Source organism: Giraffa tippelskirchi, chromosome Y, assembly GCF_054371585.1.
Source record: "Giraffa tippelskirchi isolate mGirTip1 chromosome Y, T2T-mGirTip1v1.2.pri, whole genome shotgun sequence".
NCBI classification, from domain to species: domain Eukaryota; kingdom Metazoa; phylum Chordata; class Mammalia; order Artiodactyla; family Giraffidae; genus Giraffa; species Giraffa tippelskirchi.
In genome coordinates this window covers 6,533,080-6,549,421 of record NC_137290.1, presented here as the reverse complement: position 1 = coordinate 6,549,421, position 16,342 = coordinate 6,533,080, and the positions used below count along the sequence as shown (strand labels likewise).

Below are 16,342 nucleotides of genomic sequence, written 5' to 3'. Positions count from 1 at the left end.
GCTAAATAAAAAGCTGATTTCAAAAATACATAGTTAAAAATGCTGGAGAGGATGTGGAGAAACGGGTATCCTCCAACCCTGTTGGAGGAAGTGTAAATTTGTGCAGCCACTATGGAGAACGGTAAAGAGGTTTCTCAGAAAACTAAATACAGAATTACTATTCGATCTAGCATCCCACTGCTGGGAATATACCCAGACAAAACTGAAATTCAAAAAGATGCATGCACCCCTATGTTCACAGCAGTGCTACACACAATAGCCAAGACATGGAAACAACCTAAAGTCCAGAGAGAGATGAATGGGCAAACATGACGTGGTGCCTATTTAATGGAATACTATCGAGCCGTAAAAAAAAAGAATGAAACACTGTAGCAATGTGGATGGACCTTGGATGGACCTAGAGATTATCATGGGCTTCCCAGGTGACTCGGTAGTAAAGAATCCACCTGCAATGCAGGAGAGCCAGGCTTGATCCCTGGGTTGGGAAGATCCCCTGGAGAAAGGACTGGCTACCTACTCCAGGATTCTTGCCTGGGAAAGTCCATGGACAGAGAAGCCCAGTGGGCTACAGGGCTTGGGGCTGCAAAAGAGTCGGACATGACTCAGTGACTACGCAACAACAAAGAGACTATCATACTAAGTGAAATAAGTCAGACAGAAAAAGACAAATACCGTTCACTATCACTTACAGGTGGAAGCCAGTTCAGTTCAGTCACTAGTTGTGTCTGAGTCTTTGCGACCCAATGGACGGCAGCATGCCAGGCTTCCCTGTCCATCACCAAGTCCCTGTCCAACACCAACCGACTCATCCTCTGCCGTGCCCTTCTCCTCCTGCCTTGATCTCCTTCCAATCCAAGGGACTCCCAAGAGTCTTCTCCAACACCATAGTTCAAAAGCATCAATTCTTAGGCGCTCAGCTTTCTTTATATTCCAACTCTCACATCCGTACGTTACTGGAAAAACCACACCTTTGACTAGACGGACCTCTGTCGGCAAAGTAGCGTTTCTGCTTTTTAATATGCTGTCTAGGTTGATGATAGCTTTTCTTCCAAGGAGCAAGCATCTTTTGATTTCATGGCTGCAGTCACCCCCTGCAGTGATTTTGGAGCCCGAGAAAATAGTTTCTCACTTTTTCCACTGTTTGCCCAACTATTTGCCAGGAAGTGATGGGACCAGATGCCATGATCTTAGTTTTTTGAATGTTGAGTTTTAAGCCAGCTTTTTCACTCTTCTCTTTTCACTTCTATCAAGAGGCTCTTTTGTTCCTCTTTGCTTTCTCCCATTAAGGGTGGTGTCATCTGTGTATCTGGGGTGGAAGCCAGAATATGGCACAAATGATCATACCTGTAAAACAAACAAAAGACTCATACAGAACAGACTTGTGGTTGCTAAGGGGGAGGGTGGAAGGATGGGCTATGCTTAGGGGATTGGTAGATACAAACTACTACATTTAGAACAAACAACAAGATCCTACTGCAGAATGCACGGAGCTATATGCAGTATCCTGTGACAAAGCGCAAAAGGTTATAAAACAAGAATGTCTTTGTGTGGATCACTGAGTCAGTCTGCTGTACAGCAGAGATGGGCACCACATTTTAAAGCAACCAGACTTCAACTTAAAAAGACAAAAATATGTAGTTAAGAATCCTGTTTCTTAAAAAAAAAAAAAAAACAAGGAAAATAGAGAGGTGTGAGGGGAGAGATGGGATACACCAACACCTTACCTGACTTGGCACGGTAGGTCCCCGAGAGCCTTGGCATCCTGGACTCGGGCAAAGAAACAGGAGAAGGGAATGCCTGTGAAGGGCCTAAAGGAACCTCACCTGGCTTGAGTACATCCTGGTGCCGCTGCCAGGGTGGCTGGCAAACCCCAGGGAGAGAGCTCTGAGGAGAGGCCTTTAGGGATACGGGGCAGTCCCCCAGAGAAACCTGGTCTGCGGCAGGCCTGTCATACTGGCAGATGGTTCTTCATCCAGATGAGAAGGCTGGCAAGTATGCATGCACGTGGAGCTCCAGTATTGCTGTAAAAGTGTCAGCTAGTGCCATGCACACACTTGCATCACTGTCTGTATACGTGTGTTTCCCCTATCTTCTGTCATGCCAGGGGAAAAAAAACCACACCTGGCCACAAATGTTCACACAAACCACACGTCCGGACCGGGGTTTCATATGGGGACGTCAAGGCCCCTCCCCCCCTCTACCCTGAGGGGCCTGGAGGCCCTTCGTATCCAACACTCAAGAGAGTCCTGCAATGGCCACCCGGAATTTTAATTCCTCTGGAACGGTGCCTCTCGAGACATGCGGGTGTTCTGATCAGCAGTCAATATTTAATCACGGGGTGGGGGGCGGGACGTGGGGGGGGGGGGCGGTGCAGCGGCAGGCCAAGTGCACGTGCGTTCGGGAAAACCCCGAGCGGAAAGTTAAAATCTGGTGCCTCCGGTGCAGGCTTGCTGGAAAGCGTCCCGCGCTCAGAGCGCAGGGCGTTTGCGCACCAGCTCGCGCGCATCACCGCTTTCCAGGCGGAACCATGCTCCCCACGTGTCGCCCAAGATCCCGGAGTTTTTGAAACCTTGAAATGCCGGCCTCCCTTCCCAGGCTGCCGCCCCCTCATCCACCCCCGGAGTCGGAGCTCTACCCCTTTCTCGCCTCAAGGCCGAGGGTAGTACCACCAGGTCTGCCTAAGCGCAAACCATGAACATGCACGTCCCCTGCGCCACCGCCTCCCGCCCCTCCCCCCAGCACAGAACTGGGATGGTGAAGGGACTGAACCTCTGCTGCAGAGGGGCCAGCAATCCTGTGTTCCTTTCCCCAGCACTGAAATCTGGCTTCTGAGCACCCAGGACATGGCGTTGGCGGCCTGGTACGTGCGCGGGCCCTGTGCCTCCGAGCCGGGCTGTGCGCAACCATCCCCCCTCCCCCGGCCCCCAAGGGCTGCCTGCCCACGCTCACTCCTACTGTCCACATCAGCTACCCACCCGGACAAGCACAGATAAGCATCCTCCCCAGCACTTACTGACGGCTTAAAGCTAGAGTCTTCTGAAAACCCAAGAGATCCAAGGGCCCCAGCTCGGCGCTGGCCTTCCTGTTATGAAGAACGATTCCCAACTCAGCTTTAAAGCTCCCCTCACACACCGGAAGAAAGTACTGGAGTGAGGAGGCACAGAAGGAAATCCTTTGAAATTGCGGAAAGCAACCAGTTGAGCACCCTTTCCATCTGAAAAACCTGTTAGCTTCTGGAAAAAAACAAAAGAGTTGCAAATAGCACATCTCCACATATTCTTGCAGGAGACCTCAATTCGATTCCTCGGTTGGGAAGTTCCCCTGGAGAAGGGACAGGCTACCCACTCCAGTATTCTCGGGGCTTCCCTGGTGGCTCAGACCGTAAAGAATCAGCCAGTAATGTGGGAGACCTGGGTTCGATTCTGCAGGTTGGGAAGATCCCCTGGAGGAGGGCATGGCAACTCATTCCAGTATTCTTGCCTGGGAAACCCCATGGGCAGAGGAGCCTGGCGGGCTACAGTCCACTGGGTGGAAAAGGGTCCAGACGCGACCGATGAGTGACTAAGCACAACAACAACACCACATTCTTCACCAAAGATTAACCAAGTGAAAATGACACCGGTCACCATAGCATGACCCTGGGAATCAAGGAATTCACCTCGACCACCACTCATCATTAAAGCAATGCAAATCAACACTGCAGTGAGGTATCGCCCACCCTGGTTAGAATGGCCATCCTTAAAAAACGCACAAACAATGCTGGAGAAGGTGTGGCGAAAAGGGAACCCTCCTACACAGTTAGTAGGAACATAAATTGGAGCAGCCATTATGGAGAAGAGTATGAAGGTTCCTTAAAAAAGCTAAAAGTAGAGCTACCGTTCATTTGACCCAGCAATCCCATCCTTGGGCATATATCCAGACAACACTAATTCAAAAAGATACATACATCCCCATGTTGATAGCACTGTTCACAATAGCCAAGCCATGGACTCAAACAAAATGTGCAGCAGCAGATGAATGGATAAAGAAGATGTGCTACAAATATACAGAGAAATTATTACTCAACCATAAAAAACAAAACAAAAGAATGCCATCTGCAGCCACATGGATGGGTCTGATCATACTAAGTCAGGAAAAAGCAAGTCAGCGGCAGAAAAACAAATACCGTATGATATCACTTAGGTGTGGAATCTAAAATACTACAGAAATCAACATATGCATGAAAGAAAACAGACGCAGAGATCAGACTTGTGGTCCCCAAGGGGAGGGGAGGGAAAGATTGGGAGTTTGGAATTAGCAACCATTTCATATATGTTATATACAGGATGGATAAACCTAGATGGGGAAACAGTGGAAACAGTGGCAGACTTTATTTTGGGGGGCTCCAAAATCACTGCAGATGGTGACTGCAGCCATGAAATTAAAAGACGCTTAGAAGGAAAGTTATGACCAACCCAGACAGCATATTAAAAAGCAGAGACATTTCTTTGCCGACAAAGGTCCATCTAGTCAAGGCTTATGGTTTTTCCAGTGGTCATGCACGGATGTGAGAGTTGGACTATAATGAAAGCTGAGTGCCAAAGAATTGATTCTTTTGAACTGAGGTGTTGGAGAAGACTGTTGAGAGTCCCTTGGACTGCAAGGAGATCCAACCAGTCCGTCCTAAAGGAGATCAGTCCTGGGTGTTCATTGGAAGGACTGATGTTAAAGCTGAAGCTCCAATACTTTAGCCACCTGATGCAAAGAGCTGACTCATTGGAAAATACCTGATGCTGGGAAAGATTGAAGGCAGGAGGAGAAGGGGACGACAGAGGATGAGATGGTTGGATGGCATCACCGACTCAATGGACAGGAGTTTGGGTAAACTCTGAGAGTTGGTGATAGACAGGGAGGCCTGGCGTGCTGCGGTCCATGGGATTGCAAAGAGTTGGAAGTGACTTGAACGATTGAACTAAACCGAACTTACATACATACATATATAGGATGGATAAACAAGATGGCCCTACTATGTAGCACAGGGAGCTATACTCAGTATCCTGTAACAAACCATAATGGAAAAGAATATCAAAAAACTCTATGTGTTTATATATAAGAGAGTCATTTTGTCATACATAACAAAGTAGCACAACATTGTAAATCAAGTATACCAGTAAAATTAAAAAGAACTTTGTGTTGACCACACGGTGATCTACACACCTTATTCAGACTTCTCCCACCAGGCTGGGTTCTCGTCCCGCCGTGGCCCAGCGCCTCCCGGGGGAGTGGTGGTGCAGCGGCTGCGTCGTCGCTGTGGTCAGGCATCTTCATTCCCTCTGGTTTTGAGCTGCCCCTCTGGTGGTCTCTCATCGTGTCGGCACCTTTTCAGGGAACTGGTCGGCTTTATTTTTTTTAATGAAAAGCCTCTGCCCCACTTTGGGTCTGCCTGATGTATTTTGGAGAGGGAGCCACCCAAGAAGGGAGATGGTGTCCTCCGTTGGCACGTCCTGCGGACAGTGTCCGGGCCTTGCTCCAGGGGCCGTGGACTGTTGTGTGTGGAGGGCACCTGCCCACGGGGTCTGGGACTGCTTCCATGACACCGTCAGGTAGGCCTCACTCTTGAGCTTCTTAAGCGGGTGTAAACTAGAAAGAGGCTGGCCTTGAGCTGAGAGGGGCAGGCCTCCCCCTGCGTGATCCTTCCAAGATGGGGGGTAAGCGGTGGGGCCTCCAGCGATGTTCCTCTGCCCTAGGCTTGGCTGAGATGAGAAAGGAGGGTTCACTGCCAGCCAAAAAATAAAATAAAATAATGTATGTAGCATTTGTGTCCTCCTTAAAGTCCCTAAGTTCGTGACAGTGCTTTAAGGGCCTTTCCTCTTTGCATTCCTCTGCACCTCACTTCCTAGGTTCACGGAGGGGGAGGGCACCAGACTCGTCACAGGCATTTCGGGGATCTGGTGGACGGGGGGGGGGGGATGACACGGGTCGGGTTTCGTGGGATGTTTTACCTGGCTCAGTGTGACTCAGCACACAGCCTATACGTGTACACACGCAACGTGTGAGGTTCTCTTCTGGTGGGAAATGCAGAAAACGCCCCACCCCCGAATGCCTGGGCTTGCAGGGTGTGGTGGCCCTGCGGTGGTCAAGCCAACAGGTGTGAGGATGCAGACAGCATCTTCCATGCCCCTGTACCTGAGACTGATTCAGCGTGCCCAAGGTGGCTCGCCCTGAAGAAACAGAAGTCTGAGCATCTCAGTCCACGGGTCGCGGAGCATGGTGACCACTGGCTCCATGAGGACCAGAGGCTCCCACAGCCACACCCCCACCACCCCAGCCTACAACTGCACCTCCACCGCCCTCATGGACAAATCCCTCCATCCTTGCAGAACTCACAAGACAAGCGGGAGTGACCCTGTAGAAGCCAAAAAAAATTAATAATAATTATGTATATAGCATTTGTGTACGTCTTAAAGTCCCTAAGTTTGTGACAATGCTTCCCCCCCCCATCCCAAATAAAAATTCACCTCCTACGTTTGAGCAGTTCTTACTAAGAACACTCTCTAGGGCTTCCCTGGTGGCTCAGTGGTAAAGAATCCGCCGATACAGGAGACAAACAATTCGCCCCCTGATGTGGGAGGATGCCACATGCCGCAGAGTAGCTAAGCCCATGTGCCACAACTACTGAGGCCCGCGTGCAAGAAGCCACGCAGCGTATCTAGAGAAAGGCCCGAGCAGCAAGGAAGACCCAGAGCAGCCAAAATTCAACTGACAAAAGTATTTTTAAAAAAAATAAATTAAAAAAAAAGGAAGACTCCCACTCTCTCAACTGGTTGACCTCCGGGTCCCACCAACCTGCTCCGAAAACAGAAGCGTCTGTCCACTGCCGACCAGGAGCAGCTGCCATCTGTCCTCCGATGGTTCTGACAGGGCCGTCCGGGTGCAGAGAGTGCTTCTCATCCAGACCCAGGCTGCAGTGACAGCACCAGAGGTGTGAACGCCTCCCTCCGTGTGGCGCCCTTCTGACCTGGCGCGGGTTCCAAGCACGTTGACATTATCAGCTCACTTGCTCTCCCGAGGGCTGGGAAGGAGGAAGCTGAGGGGTGCAGAGGCTAGCGCCTGCTCACAGCGCCTGCCACCTCAAGTGAGAAGAGGTGGCTTTGCTCTGGGAACTTGGCTTCGGGTCCTGGACCACAGGGTGCTAATCCGCATCAGCACCCAGCGTGGGAGATGATGGGGCTCCACCAACGGCCCCAATGCTTCACAGCTCCCTGCAGTCATGGGGTGGAGCACACACCGCCCCTTCTGGATTCCTGGTTGGGCTTCAGGACTTGCTGCAGCAATGGAAGGTTAGCAGGTGCGCCATAACCACACCCAGGGCAAGCACCGAAATGACTGAGCTTATTCTCCGGTCACGGGCCATGGACGTGCCCAGGCCAAAGGCACGGGTCCCGGGAGGCAGATGACAGGCACGTGGAGCAGAATGATCTACAAATTCCTTCTCTAAAGGAATACTTCTCCCTGTACCCTGCTGTGATTTTACAGTGGTCGTTACACAGCCTGGCTGTGGCAACAGCTGACTGATACAACCTGTGTCCCTGATGTTTTCCCGGCTGCAGACTGACTGGCCTGAACTCAACAGGCAGAACCAGTCAAACATCGGCATACACAGATTCAACCCTACGATTTATCAGTGGCTGAAGGATCTGACATACGGGAAGGGCGTTCCAATTCTTAAGAAAGATGCAAGACAAAGACATGCTCCATTCACTGAAAGACACCATTTATTTTATTAAGGTCAAGCAGGATGATCTGTTGAGAGGTAAGTGTTAAGTGTTGAGCATGAAATTGGTACACATCTTCCACAGTGGGCGGCATGATCAAAGTCTCAGGCAAGGTCCCTGACTGCAACTTCGAGATAAAGAGAGCACATCTCAGCTGAGCGATGACCCAGGGTGAGCCATCAGCCACCACTCAGGAATGCCATGGGAGAAACGATAGCACCAGATTGTTTGTATATGCAGTAATATAGCTATACACAAAGTTGTGCACACTGACTCACTGTGATCTTTGGGTCCCTGCCAACCAGACATTTATGACGCAGATGGGGAAATAGACAGGACCACTGTGATTCTACGGGCTTTGTTTAAAGGACACCAGAGCCCTGTGTATTGCTGTGTAGCAGACAACATTCTCAAAAGACACTGAAAAGCTGGATGCAGGCACAAACTCGATCTTCACATTTTACAGACGTATCATCAAAATGATCACAATACTGTATGAGAAGGGCAAGAATCACAGATAAAAGCTTTGTGAAAATCAAAACACACTAACATCACTGTGGTTGTCTCCCCAAGGGAGGAAGGTGGCGGGGGGGGGGGGGGGTCTGTGGACAGCCAGCTCTATCTTTTCTGCCATGACCCATTTTCACAGCAAGTGACCACAGCATGTGGGGAGGAGGACGATGCTTCACCGGCAGAAGAGGGGTTTTTCAAGTCAGGAACAGCTTAATTCAAGAAGAACAAAAAGTGCGGAAAAAGGCCTTTCTCTTTGGCATGGGTAGGCTGCCAAAGGAGTGTTTATTGCCAGCATCATTGAAGCCTGCCAGGTCGGTTCCCTCCGGGGCTGCAGAGATATCACCGCGGCCAGTCCAGCTTGTCCTTCTGGCTCCATGGGTGTGGAGTAGTGTCCTTTAATTAAAGACATTGTGTGCTTCTGTCTTTGGTAAGGTGCCAGCCACCGGTGACAAAGGGCTACCTCCCAAACTGTCGGAAAACTCCTTTCACGGGCTTAACAGGAAACAAGGAGTAATGTGATCTGACCTCCGAATATCGCCCGGATACGAAGTTATCTTAGGGCTCCTCCCGCCATTATGCAGGCATCTCACCCAACTGGGACGGAACACAGACGATCAGGTTAAAAATCAGACTGTGAGAACCAAGCCACAAGCGGCTGAACACCTATCGGGCCTACTGACATGCATATAGCCTCTTTGGTGAAGTGTCTATTAAAGTCTCTGGCTCACGTTTTAACTGGGGTGTCCGTTTTCATACTGTTAACTTCTCAAGTTCTTTATACGTTCTGGATGCAAATGCAACACACGGGATCTGCAAGTTATCTTCTCCTAGTCGTGACTCGGGCACCGGAAAACAACAGCTTGACAGTGTGTTCTTTAGTGAACGGATTCTCTTGACCACCTTGCAATATCAAACGATAAAACAGGCAACCGACGGTGGTCAGCTCTGTGGCGGAGCAAGACCAGGTCTGGGAGTTGTGTGGTCCACCGGGACCTCTGGAAAGCCAGAACCACGGGTTCTTAGAGGAAACGCAGCCTTGACGCTGCCATAACTAATCCAGGGAAGCAACAAGAGGAGCTGCCAATTATAATCCACGATCGTATACACCCCAAAGAAATGTTCTTGACGGCGGAGTGGAGGGGAAAGTAAATGAGCAAAATATCTCAGGGGCCTTAAGGAAAAAAAAAAAAAACCTCCCAAGCACATACCCTCCGGACACACTTTCAGCCAGGTAATCTCACTTTGCAGGAAAAATACCATTTGCACGCGGGTGTCATCCCAGAAAACAAAAGCCACTATGTCCCTTCTGCCTGCACCTTAAAGCGGGCACACTGTGCAAGCGGCGATTTCACTATGAGTGAACCCAGAGCGCTGAGAGCTTGTCACCGCTGGTCTTTAAACCACATGGACAACTATTCTCCTTTCTAACACATGAATAAATAATGCTCATCCTCATGATTTTTTTTTTTTTTGCTGGGTCAGGGGGCATCCTTACAGGACAGACACAACGAACGGCGCAACATTTCTAGACGCACGGGAGAACACAGCCGCCCGGCACTTCCGGCGATCCACGGGACAGCTCGTGCGCCAGGCGAACCGCCGTCCCCCCCCCCCACGCCCCCTATGCACCTTCAAGCTCGTTCCTTCCTGCGCAGAGGACAGGGTTCAGCGTCCGCACGCAGGGCCGGCAGAGACCACGTGACTGACCCCGGTGCGCATGCGCGCAGGGCGCACCCGAGCCCCAGCGCCACAGGGGCGGTGGGGGGAGGCCCGCTCCACTCAGCTTTCCAAAAGGGAACCCAAGAATTAAAGAACTCATCCCAAACGCACACCTGGAAGTTATTGCTGTGCTAGGACACCCCTCCCATCCCGCGATCCCCATGGACAGGACGTAAATACAGGCTGCGGTTTTCAGCTGCATCCACAGCACCGGAGCCGATGACTCCGCCAACCCCATCTGCATCCCCCCTCTCCTCCGGGAAGGGCCGGGTGGGGTGGGGGTGCGTGCGTCCTCATTTGCCTCTCTCGGGCTGAAGGCTGTCCAACAGGCACTTCAGCTGCTCCTCACCCAGGTGTATTTTGTCTTCCAGCTCACGCTGTTCGATGATGAGCGCCGACTTCATCTTGACGAAGTGCTCATAGTCTGCCAGGCTCTCAGGTCCCAGGTAGCTGGCCAGGATGTCGAAGACAATGCCCTCCCGGCGGTCCAGATTCTCCTTCAGCTCCCTGGCGTCCTCGTGCTGCTGGATCAGGACGCGCTGCTTCTCGAGGAGGGATTGCTGGACAGACAGAAGACGCATATGCCTGCTGGGGACCCGGCGCGGGGGCTGGACAATGCCTCCCACCGCCTGCGCAGCGAGGTACCCAGATACACCCCCCCCACAAGGCCCCGGGATACACCCCCCGCACGAGGCACCCGGATACACCCGCCACGATGCGCGGGGATACACCCGGCACCAGGCACCAGGATACACCCGCCACGAGCCGCCCGGATATACCCCCCCAACAAAGCGCCGGGATACACCCCCCGCACGAGGCACCCAGATACACCCCCCCCAAGGCGCCAGGATACACCCCCCGCACGAGGCACCCGGATACCCCCGCCACGAGGCGCCCGGATACACCCGCCACCAGGCGCCCGGATACACCCCCGCCACCAGGCGCCTGGATACACCCCCGCCACCAGGCGCCCGGATACACCCCCGCAGGAGGCACCTGGATACACCCGCCACGAGGCGCCCGGATACACCCCCGCACAAGGCTCCCGGATACATACTGAGGACTACGAGTCATCCGCGCCCGGTCAAGTCCAAAACAGGGAGATGCGCGCAGGCAGCGAAGGGCTCCAGGGTGGGGGTGGGGGGTACTGTGTGCGTGGAGGCGTTTCCCTGACAACACCGGGGATGGGGGCAAAGTGGGCTAAAGCAGTGCACTTAAAGAGATCTCCCAGGGCAGGATTGCTAAACCCTTCTGGTACAAGGGGAGGCGGACGGTTAAGAGGACAAGGGTCTGGAAGAAGAGAGATGGAGGCGGGGGATGGGGCTGGGTGAGTCGCATAGCTGCCCAGGCTCCTTACTCGGGGGCACACACACTCCCCCACTCCTAGATCGGGGCGCGCACCTACCGTCCCTGCCCTCCGGTAACCTGCTGGAGAAACAAGACAGGGAGCGAGGAGCGGCATTAAACAGCCTCCACGTGGCGGCTGGCGGACGTCAGCGAACGCCCCGTCCTCGGTCCCCGTTTCCGACGCCAGCAGAGTCTCCCGCTCCTCTGCCACCTGGAGACCCGAACGGCCTCCCCCAGCCCCGTTGGAGCACCACGGGGGTGGAAGGGCCCCGAGGAGAGGCCAGAGGCACAGGGCTGCTGCTTGGTGGGCGGGGGTAAAAACAAAGTGCGCTCCTGGGAAGGATCCCTGGCCTGCACCACCTTTCAGGGCCACCTGCCCCCTGCTAAAGGACACCCTGACCTGCCAGTGTGAGAGGAGGATTAACTGGAGTTCATACATTGGAGAAGGAAATGGCAACCCACTCCAGTGTTCTTGCCTGGAGAATCCCAGGGACGGCAGAGCCTGACGGGCTGCCGTCTATGGGGTCGTACAGAGTCGGGCACGACTGAAGCGACTTAGCAGCAGCAGCATGAATTCCAAGCGGAAGACAAAGAGACCTCAGCTGATTCTCCAAACGGGGGCTACAGAGATCAGTTGGCATCCCTGAGACTACAAGTGCTGATTGGAGGGAGGGTGTCCTGTGTCCACGTCTTGCCCACGTGTCCTACCTTCTATCTGGAAAGACAGGGGAGCCTCCCACAGCCTGACACTGCCTCTGACACTGCCTCTTTGCCCCTCGTTAGCATGCCTGTCAGCGACAGTTTCCCCCAACGCTGGTCACAGTGGAGGCCCCTATGCTGAACCTGGAGGAGGCCGCGGACCACCGCTGCCTCCAGTTCTAGGAAGGTGAAGCTCATCAAGCACGCCCAGTGTGGACCTAACGTGGAGACCCAGAGGGATACACTGAAGTCTCAGGGCCCAGGAGGACCACAGGCACAGTCCTCGATGCTAACTAATAAGCCTGTGGATGGCATCACCGATTCAACGGACGTGAGTCTGAACATGTAAAATAATGCTTGCATGTTCTGGCCACCTGATGCGAATAACCGACTCACGGGAAAAGACCCTGATGCTGGGAGAGATTGAAGGCGGGAGGGGAAGGGGATGACAGAGGATGAGATGGTTGGATGGCATCACCGACTCGATGGACATGAGTTGACTAAAACTCCGGGAGATGGTGATGGACAGAGAGGCTTGGCGTGCTGCAGCCCATGGGGTCGCGAAGAATCGGACCGCAATGAGCAACTGAACAATGTGGGGAATCTCAGGGCGACCCCCCACTACGAGAAGGGAGAGAGCAAGAGAGAAGACGACCTTGTGCAACCAGGTGGACAGCGGGCCCAGCGAGGCTTCCAGGCGTTCACTCTGCACCCCGTGGGGCCTCCCAGCTCCCCTCCCCTTCTCCCCTCCCCCACCTCCACCCGTCCCGCCTCGGGGGGAGTACCCGATCGCCTGGAGGCGTGCTGTCGTCCAGGTTGTTGAGGGCATTCTCCACGCGGGCCAGGCGGCCGGACAGCGACAGCAGGAGGTTCACCACCTTGTCGAGGTCCCCGATGAACATGCGGAACTTGTCAAACTCGTTGGGCTTGCACACAGCCTTGACCAGGGCCTCCACCTCGTCGCCCAGCGCGCTGTTGGCCTGCACATCCTCCAGCAGGCTCTCCCGCGCCTCCCGCAGCACCTGCAGCTTGCGGCCGAGGCTCTCAATGAGCTCCTGCTGTGGGTACAGCATGCAGGATTCAGTCACAGCCCTGCTGACCCGGGCGCCCAGCCCTGCACCCTCCCGCACCTCCCGGCCTGTGGGCCCAACAGCAACTTGTTTCGCACGAATAAATATCAGGCCAGTGTTGAAAAAATCTACAAGCAATAAATGCTGGAGAGGCTGTGGAAAAAAAAAAGGGAAACCCTCTTACATTGTTTGAAAGTGAAAGTCGCTCAGTTGAGTCTGACTTTACGACAGACTATAGTCCCATGGACTATGCAGTCCATAGGATTCTCCAGTCCAGAATACTGGAGTGGGTAGCCTTTCCCTGCTCCAGGGGATCTTCCCAACCCAGGTCTCGTGCCTTGCGGGTGGATGTTTTTATACCAGCTGAGCCACAACAGAAGCCCCCCTTGCACTGTTAGTAGGAATGTAAATTGGTACAGCCGTTGTGGACAACAGTATGGAGATTTTTAAAATTTATTTATTTTAATTAAAATTTTTTTTTAAATTTATTTATTTTAATTGGAGGCTAATTACTTTACAGTATTGTAGTGTTTTTTGCCATCCATTGACATGAATCAGCCACGGTGTACACGTGTTCCCCATCCCGAACCCCCGTCCCACCTCCCTCCCCATCCCATCCCTCAGGGTCATCCCAGTGCTCCAGCTCTGAGCACAACAGTATGGAGATTTCTTAAATAAAAAAAAAACAAAAAAAAACTAGGAATAAAACTATCATATGATCTAACCAATCCCAGTACTGGACATATGCCCTGGAGGAAACCATAACTGAAAAAGTCGCATGTACCTCAGTGTTCACTGCAGTACTATTTACAATAGCAAGCACACGAGCAGAGAAAGAAATGGCAACCCACTGCAGTGGTCTTGCCTGAAGAATCCCAGGGACAGAGGGGCCTGCTGGGCTGCTGTCCATGGGGTTGCACAGAGTCGGACACGACTGAAGCGACTTAGCAGCAGCACACGGAAGCGACCTAGACGTCCCTGGGCAGATGGATGGATAAAGAAGCCGTGGTACATATACACGGTGGAATATTACTCAGCCATGAAAAGGAACACATTTGAGTCAGTTCTACTGAGGTGGATGAACCTAGAGCCTGTTATACTGAGTGACGTAAATGAGAAAAAAAAAACAAACCAAGTATCATATATTAACACATGTATATGGAATCTAGAAGGATGATACTGAGAACCTATTTGCTGGGCACCAGTGGAGGTGGAGACACAGAACAGATGGGTAGGGGAAGGATGGTGGGACTAACAGAAGGTAGCATGGAAATATGCACATTACGATATGGAAAAAGCCAGTAGGAATCTGCAGGATGACACAGCGAGTTAACACTGCCATCCTCCTCCTCCCCCCCTCCACAAGCGCCCATCATGGGTCTCTGACGGGCCTCCAACCCTCCTCCCTCCTCATCCACACATCCCAGCCACTGGTCCCTGACCTCCTCCTCTCCCAGCGTCTCTCCTCGTCCTGTCTACACCGCTCCCTGACCTCAAGTCCCTGACCTCGTCTCCCAGCCCCCTTCCCCTTTGTTTACACGGCTGCATCTGGGAGTCAATGACCTCCCATGCAAGCCTCCTGCTTGTTCACACAGCTTCCAGCCACTGGTCTGCTGCCTTGATGCACAGTCCTGTTCCTCCTTGTCAACAGAGCGCCAGACACAAACATCCCCCCCACCCCACTGACCTCCTCTGCAGTCATTCCTCCCTGTCCACAGATGTTCAGCCACAAGTCCCCACCCTCCTCTGCAACCTTGCCCCATTCGTGTTCACACAGATCCAACCACTGATCCCTGAATTCCACCCCGATGTGCCTCCTCCGTGTTCACACGGCTCCAGCCTCATTCCTCACTGCCTGTGAGTCCGTGTGCGTGCTCAGCCACGTCCAATGATGTGCCATCGAATAATGGACTGTAGCCTGCCAGGCTCCTCCGTCCACAGGGTTTCCCAGGCCAGAATACTGGAGTGGGTTGCCACTTCCGACTCAAGGGGATCTTCCAGACCCGGGAATCGAACCTGCGCCTCCTGCATTGGCAGGTGGCTTCTTCACCACTGAGCCGCCTGGGAAGGCCCCCACAGGTCTTTGTCCACACGGCTAAACTAGTGGTTTCTGACTCAACTACAATCCTCCTCATCCTTGTCCACACAGGCCCAGCCGCTGGGGCCTGCCTTAATGTACAAGCCTCCTCACCCCGTTCACATGGCTCGGGCTGCCTGTTCCCAACTTTATCTCAAAAGCTCCTCCTACTTGTAATGCCCTGTGCCCTGTCCCAGCCACCGGTGCCTGACTTTATCTGCCAGCCTCCTCCTCCTTGGACACAGAGTTCTCGCCAAGGGTCGGCAATTCCTCTTCCAGGCCTCTGCCCCCTTTTCTGCACGGCTCCAACCACGAATCCTTGACCCTACCTGCTGTCCTCCTCACCCTTGTCCACACAGCCCCCGACCGACTTCATCTACAAACCTCCCCATCCTCCTTCACGCAGACCCGGCCGCCTGTCCCTGACATTATCTGCAGCCCTCCTTCCACTTGAACACGCCGCTCCAGGCACCAGAACCCAACTTTATCTGCACCCCTCCTTGTACAGAGAGTTCTAGCCAGGCGTCCCTGTCCTCCCATACGATTGTCTTCCTCCTGCTACGGAGAGCTCTAGCCACTTGGTCCTTGACTTTCCTTTCTGATCCTCCTGCCTCATGTTCCCAAAGCTCCAGCCACTGGTCCCTGATTTCTTCTCCAAGTGTCCTCCTCCTTGTCCACACAGCTCCAGCAACAGGTCACCGAACTCATCTCCAGTCCTCTCTTTCTGAGTCAGCACAGCCCGAGGAACTGGTCCCTGAAACCCCCATCCATTCCTCCTCATGTTCACATAGCTGCACCCACACATCCCTCGCCGCTCACAAATCCCCCCTCCTCCTTGTCCACACACAAGGCCAGGAACACGTCCCTGACCTCCTCTCTCATCAGCCTTCCTCTTTTCTACACAGTTCCATCTAGAGGTCACTGACCTAAACTGCAATGGTCCTCACCCTTCAGTTCAGTTCAGTTCAGTTGCTCAGTCATGTCCGACTCTTTACGACCCCATGGGCTGCAGCACACCAGGCTTCCCTGTCCATCACCAACTCCAGGAGCTTATTCAAAGCCACGTCCATCGCGTCAGTGAAGCCATCCAACCATCTCATCCTCTGTCGTCCCCTTCTCCTCCTGCCTTCAGTCTTTCTCAGCGAGTCAGTTCTGCACATCAG

The 16,342-nt window shown here is 53.1% G+C and overlaps 1 protein-coding gene across 3 annotated transcripts in view; it reads right to left on the bottom strand.

Moving 5' to 3' along the window:
• Nucleotides 1-7,736: 7,736 nt before the first annotated feature.
• Nucleotides 7,737-16,342, bottom strand: part of SHROOM2 (shroom family member 2) — a 146,281-nt gene continuing 137,675 nt past the window's right edge. For all 3 annotated transcript variants that reach the window (XM_081568315.1, XM_081568316.1, XM_081568317.1), the window contains 2 exons: nt 12,818-13,090; nt 7,737-10,546 (listed from right to left, as the gene is read on the bottom strand). In XM_081568315.1, the coding sequence (XP_081424441.1) occupies nt 10,280-10,546; nt 12,818-13,090 (540 nt within the window). In that variant the 3' untranslated portion in view covers nt 7,737-10,279. The remainder of the gene's footprint in view (nt 10,547-12,817; nt 13,091-16,342) is intronic.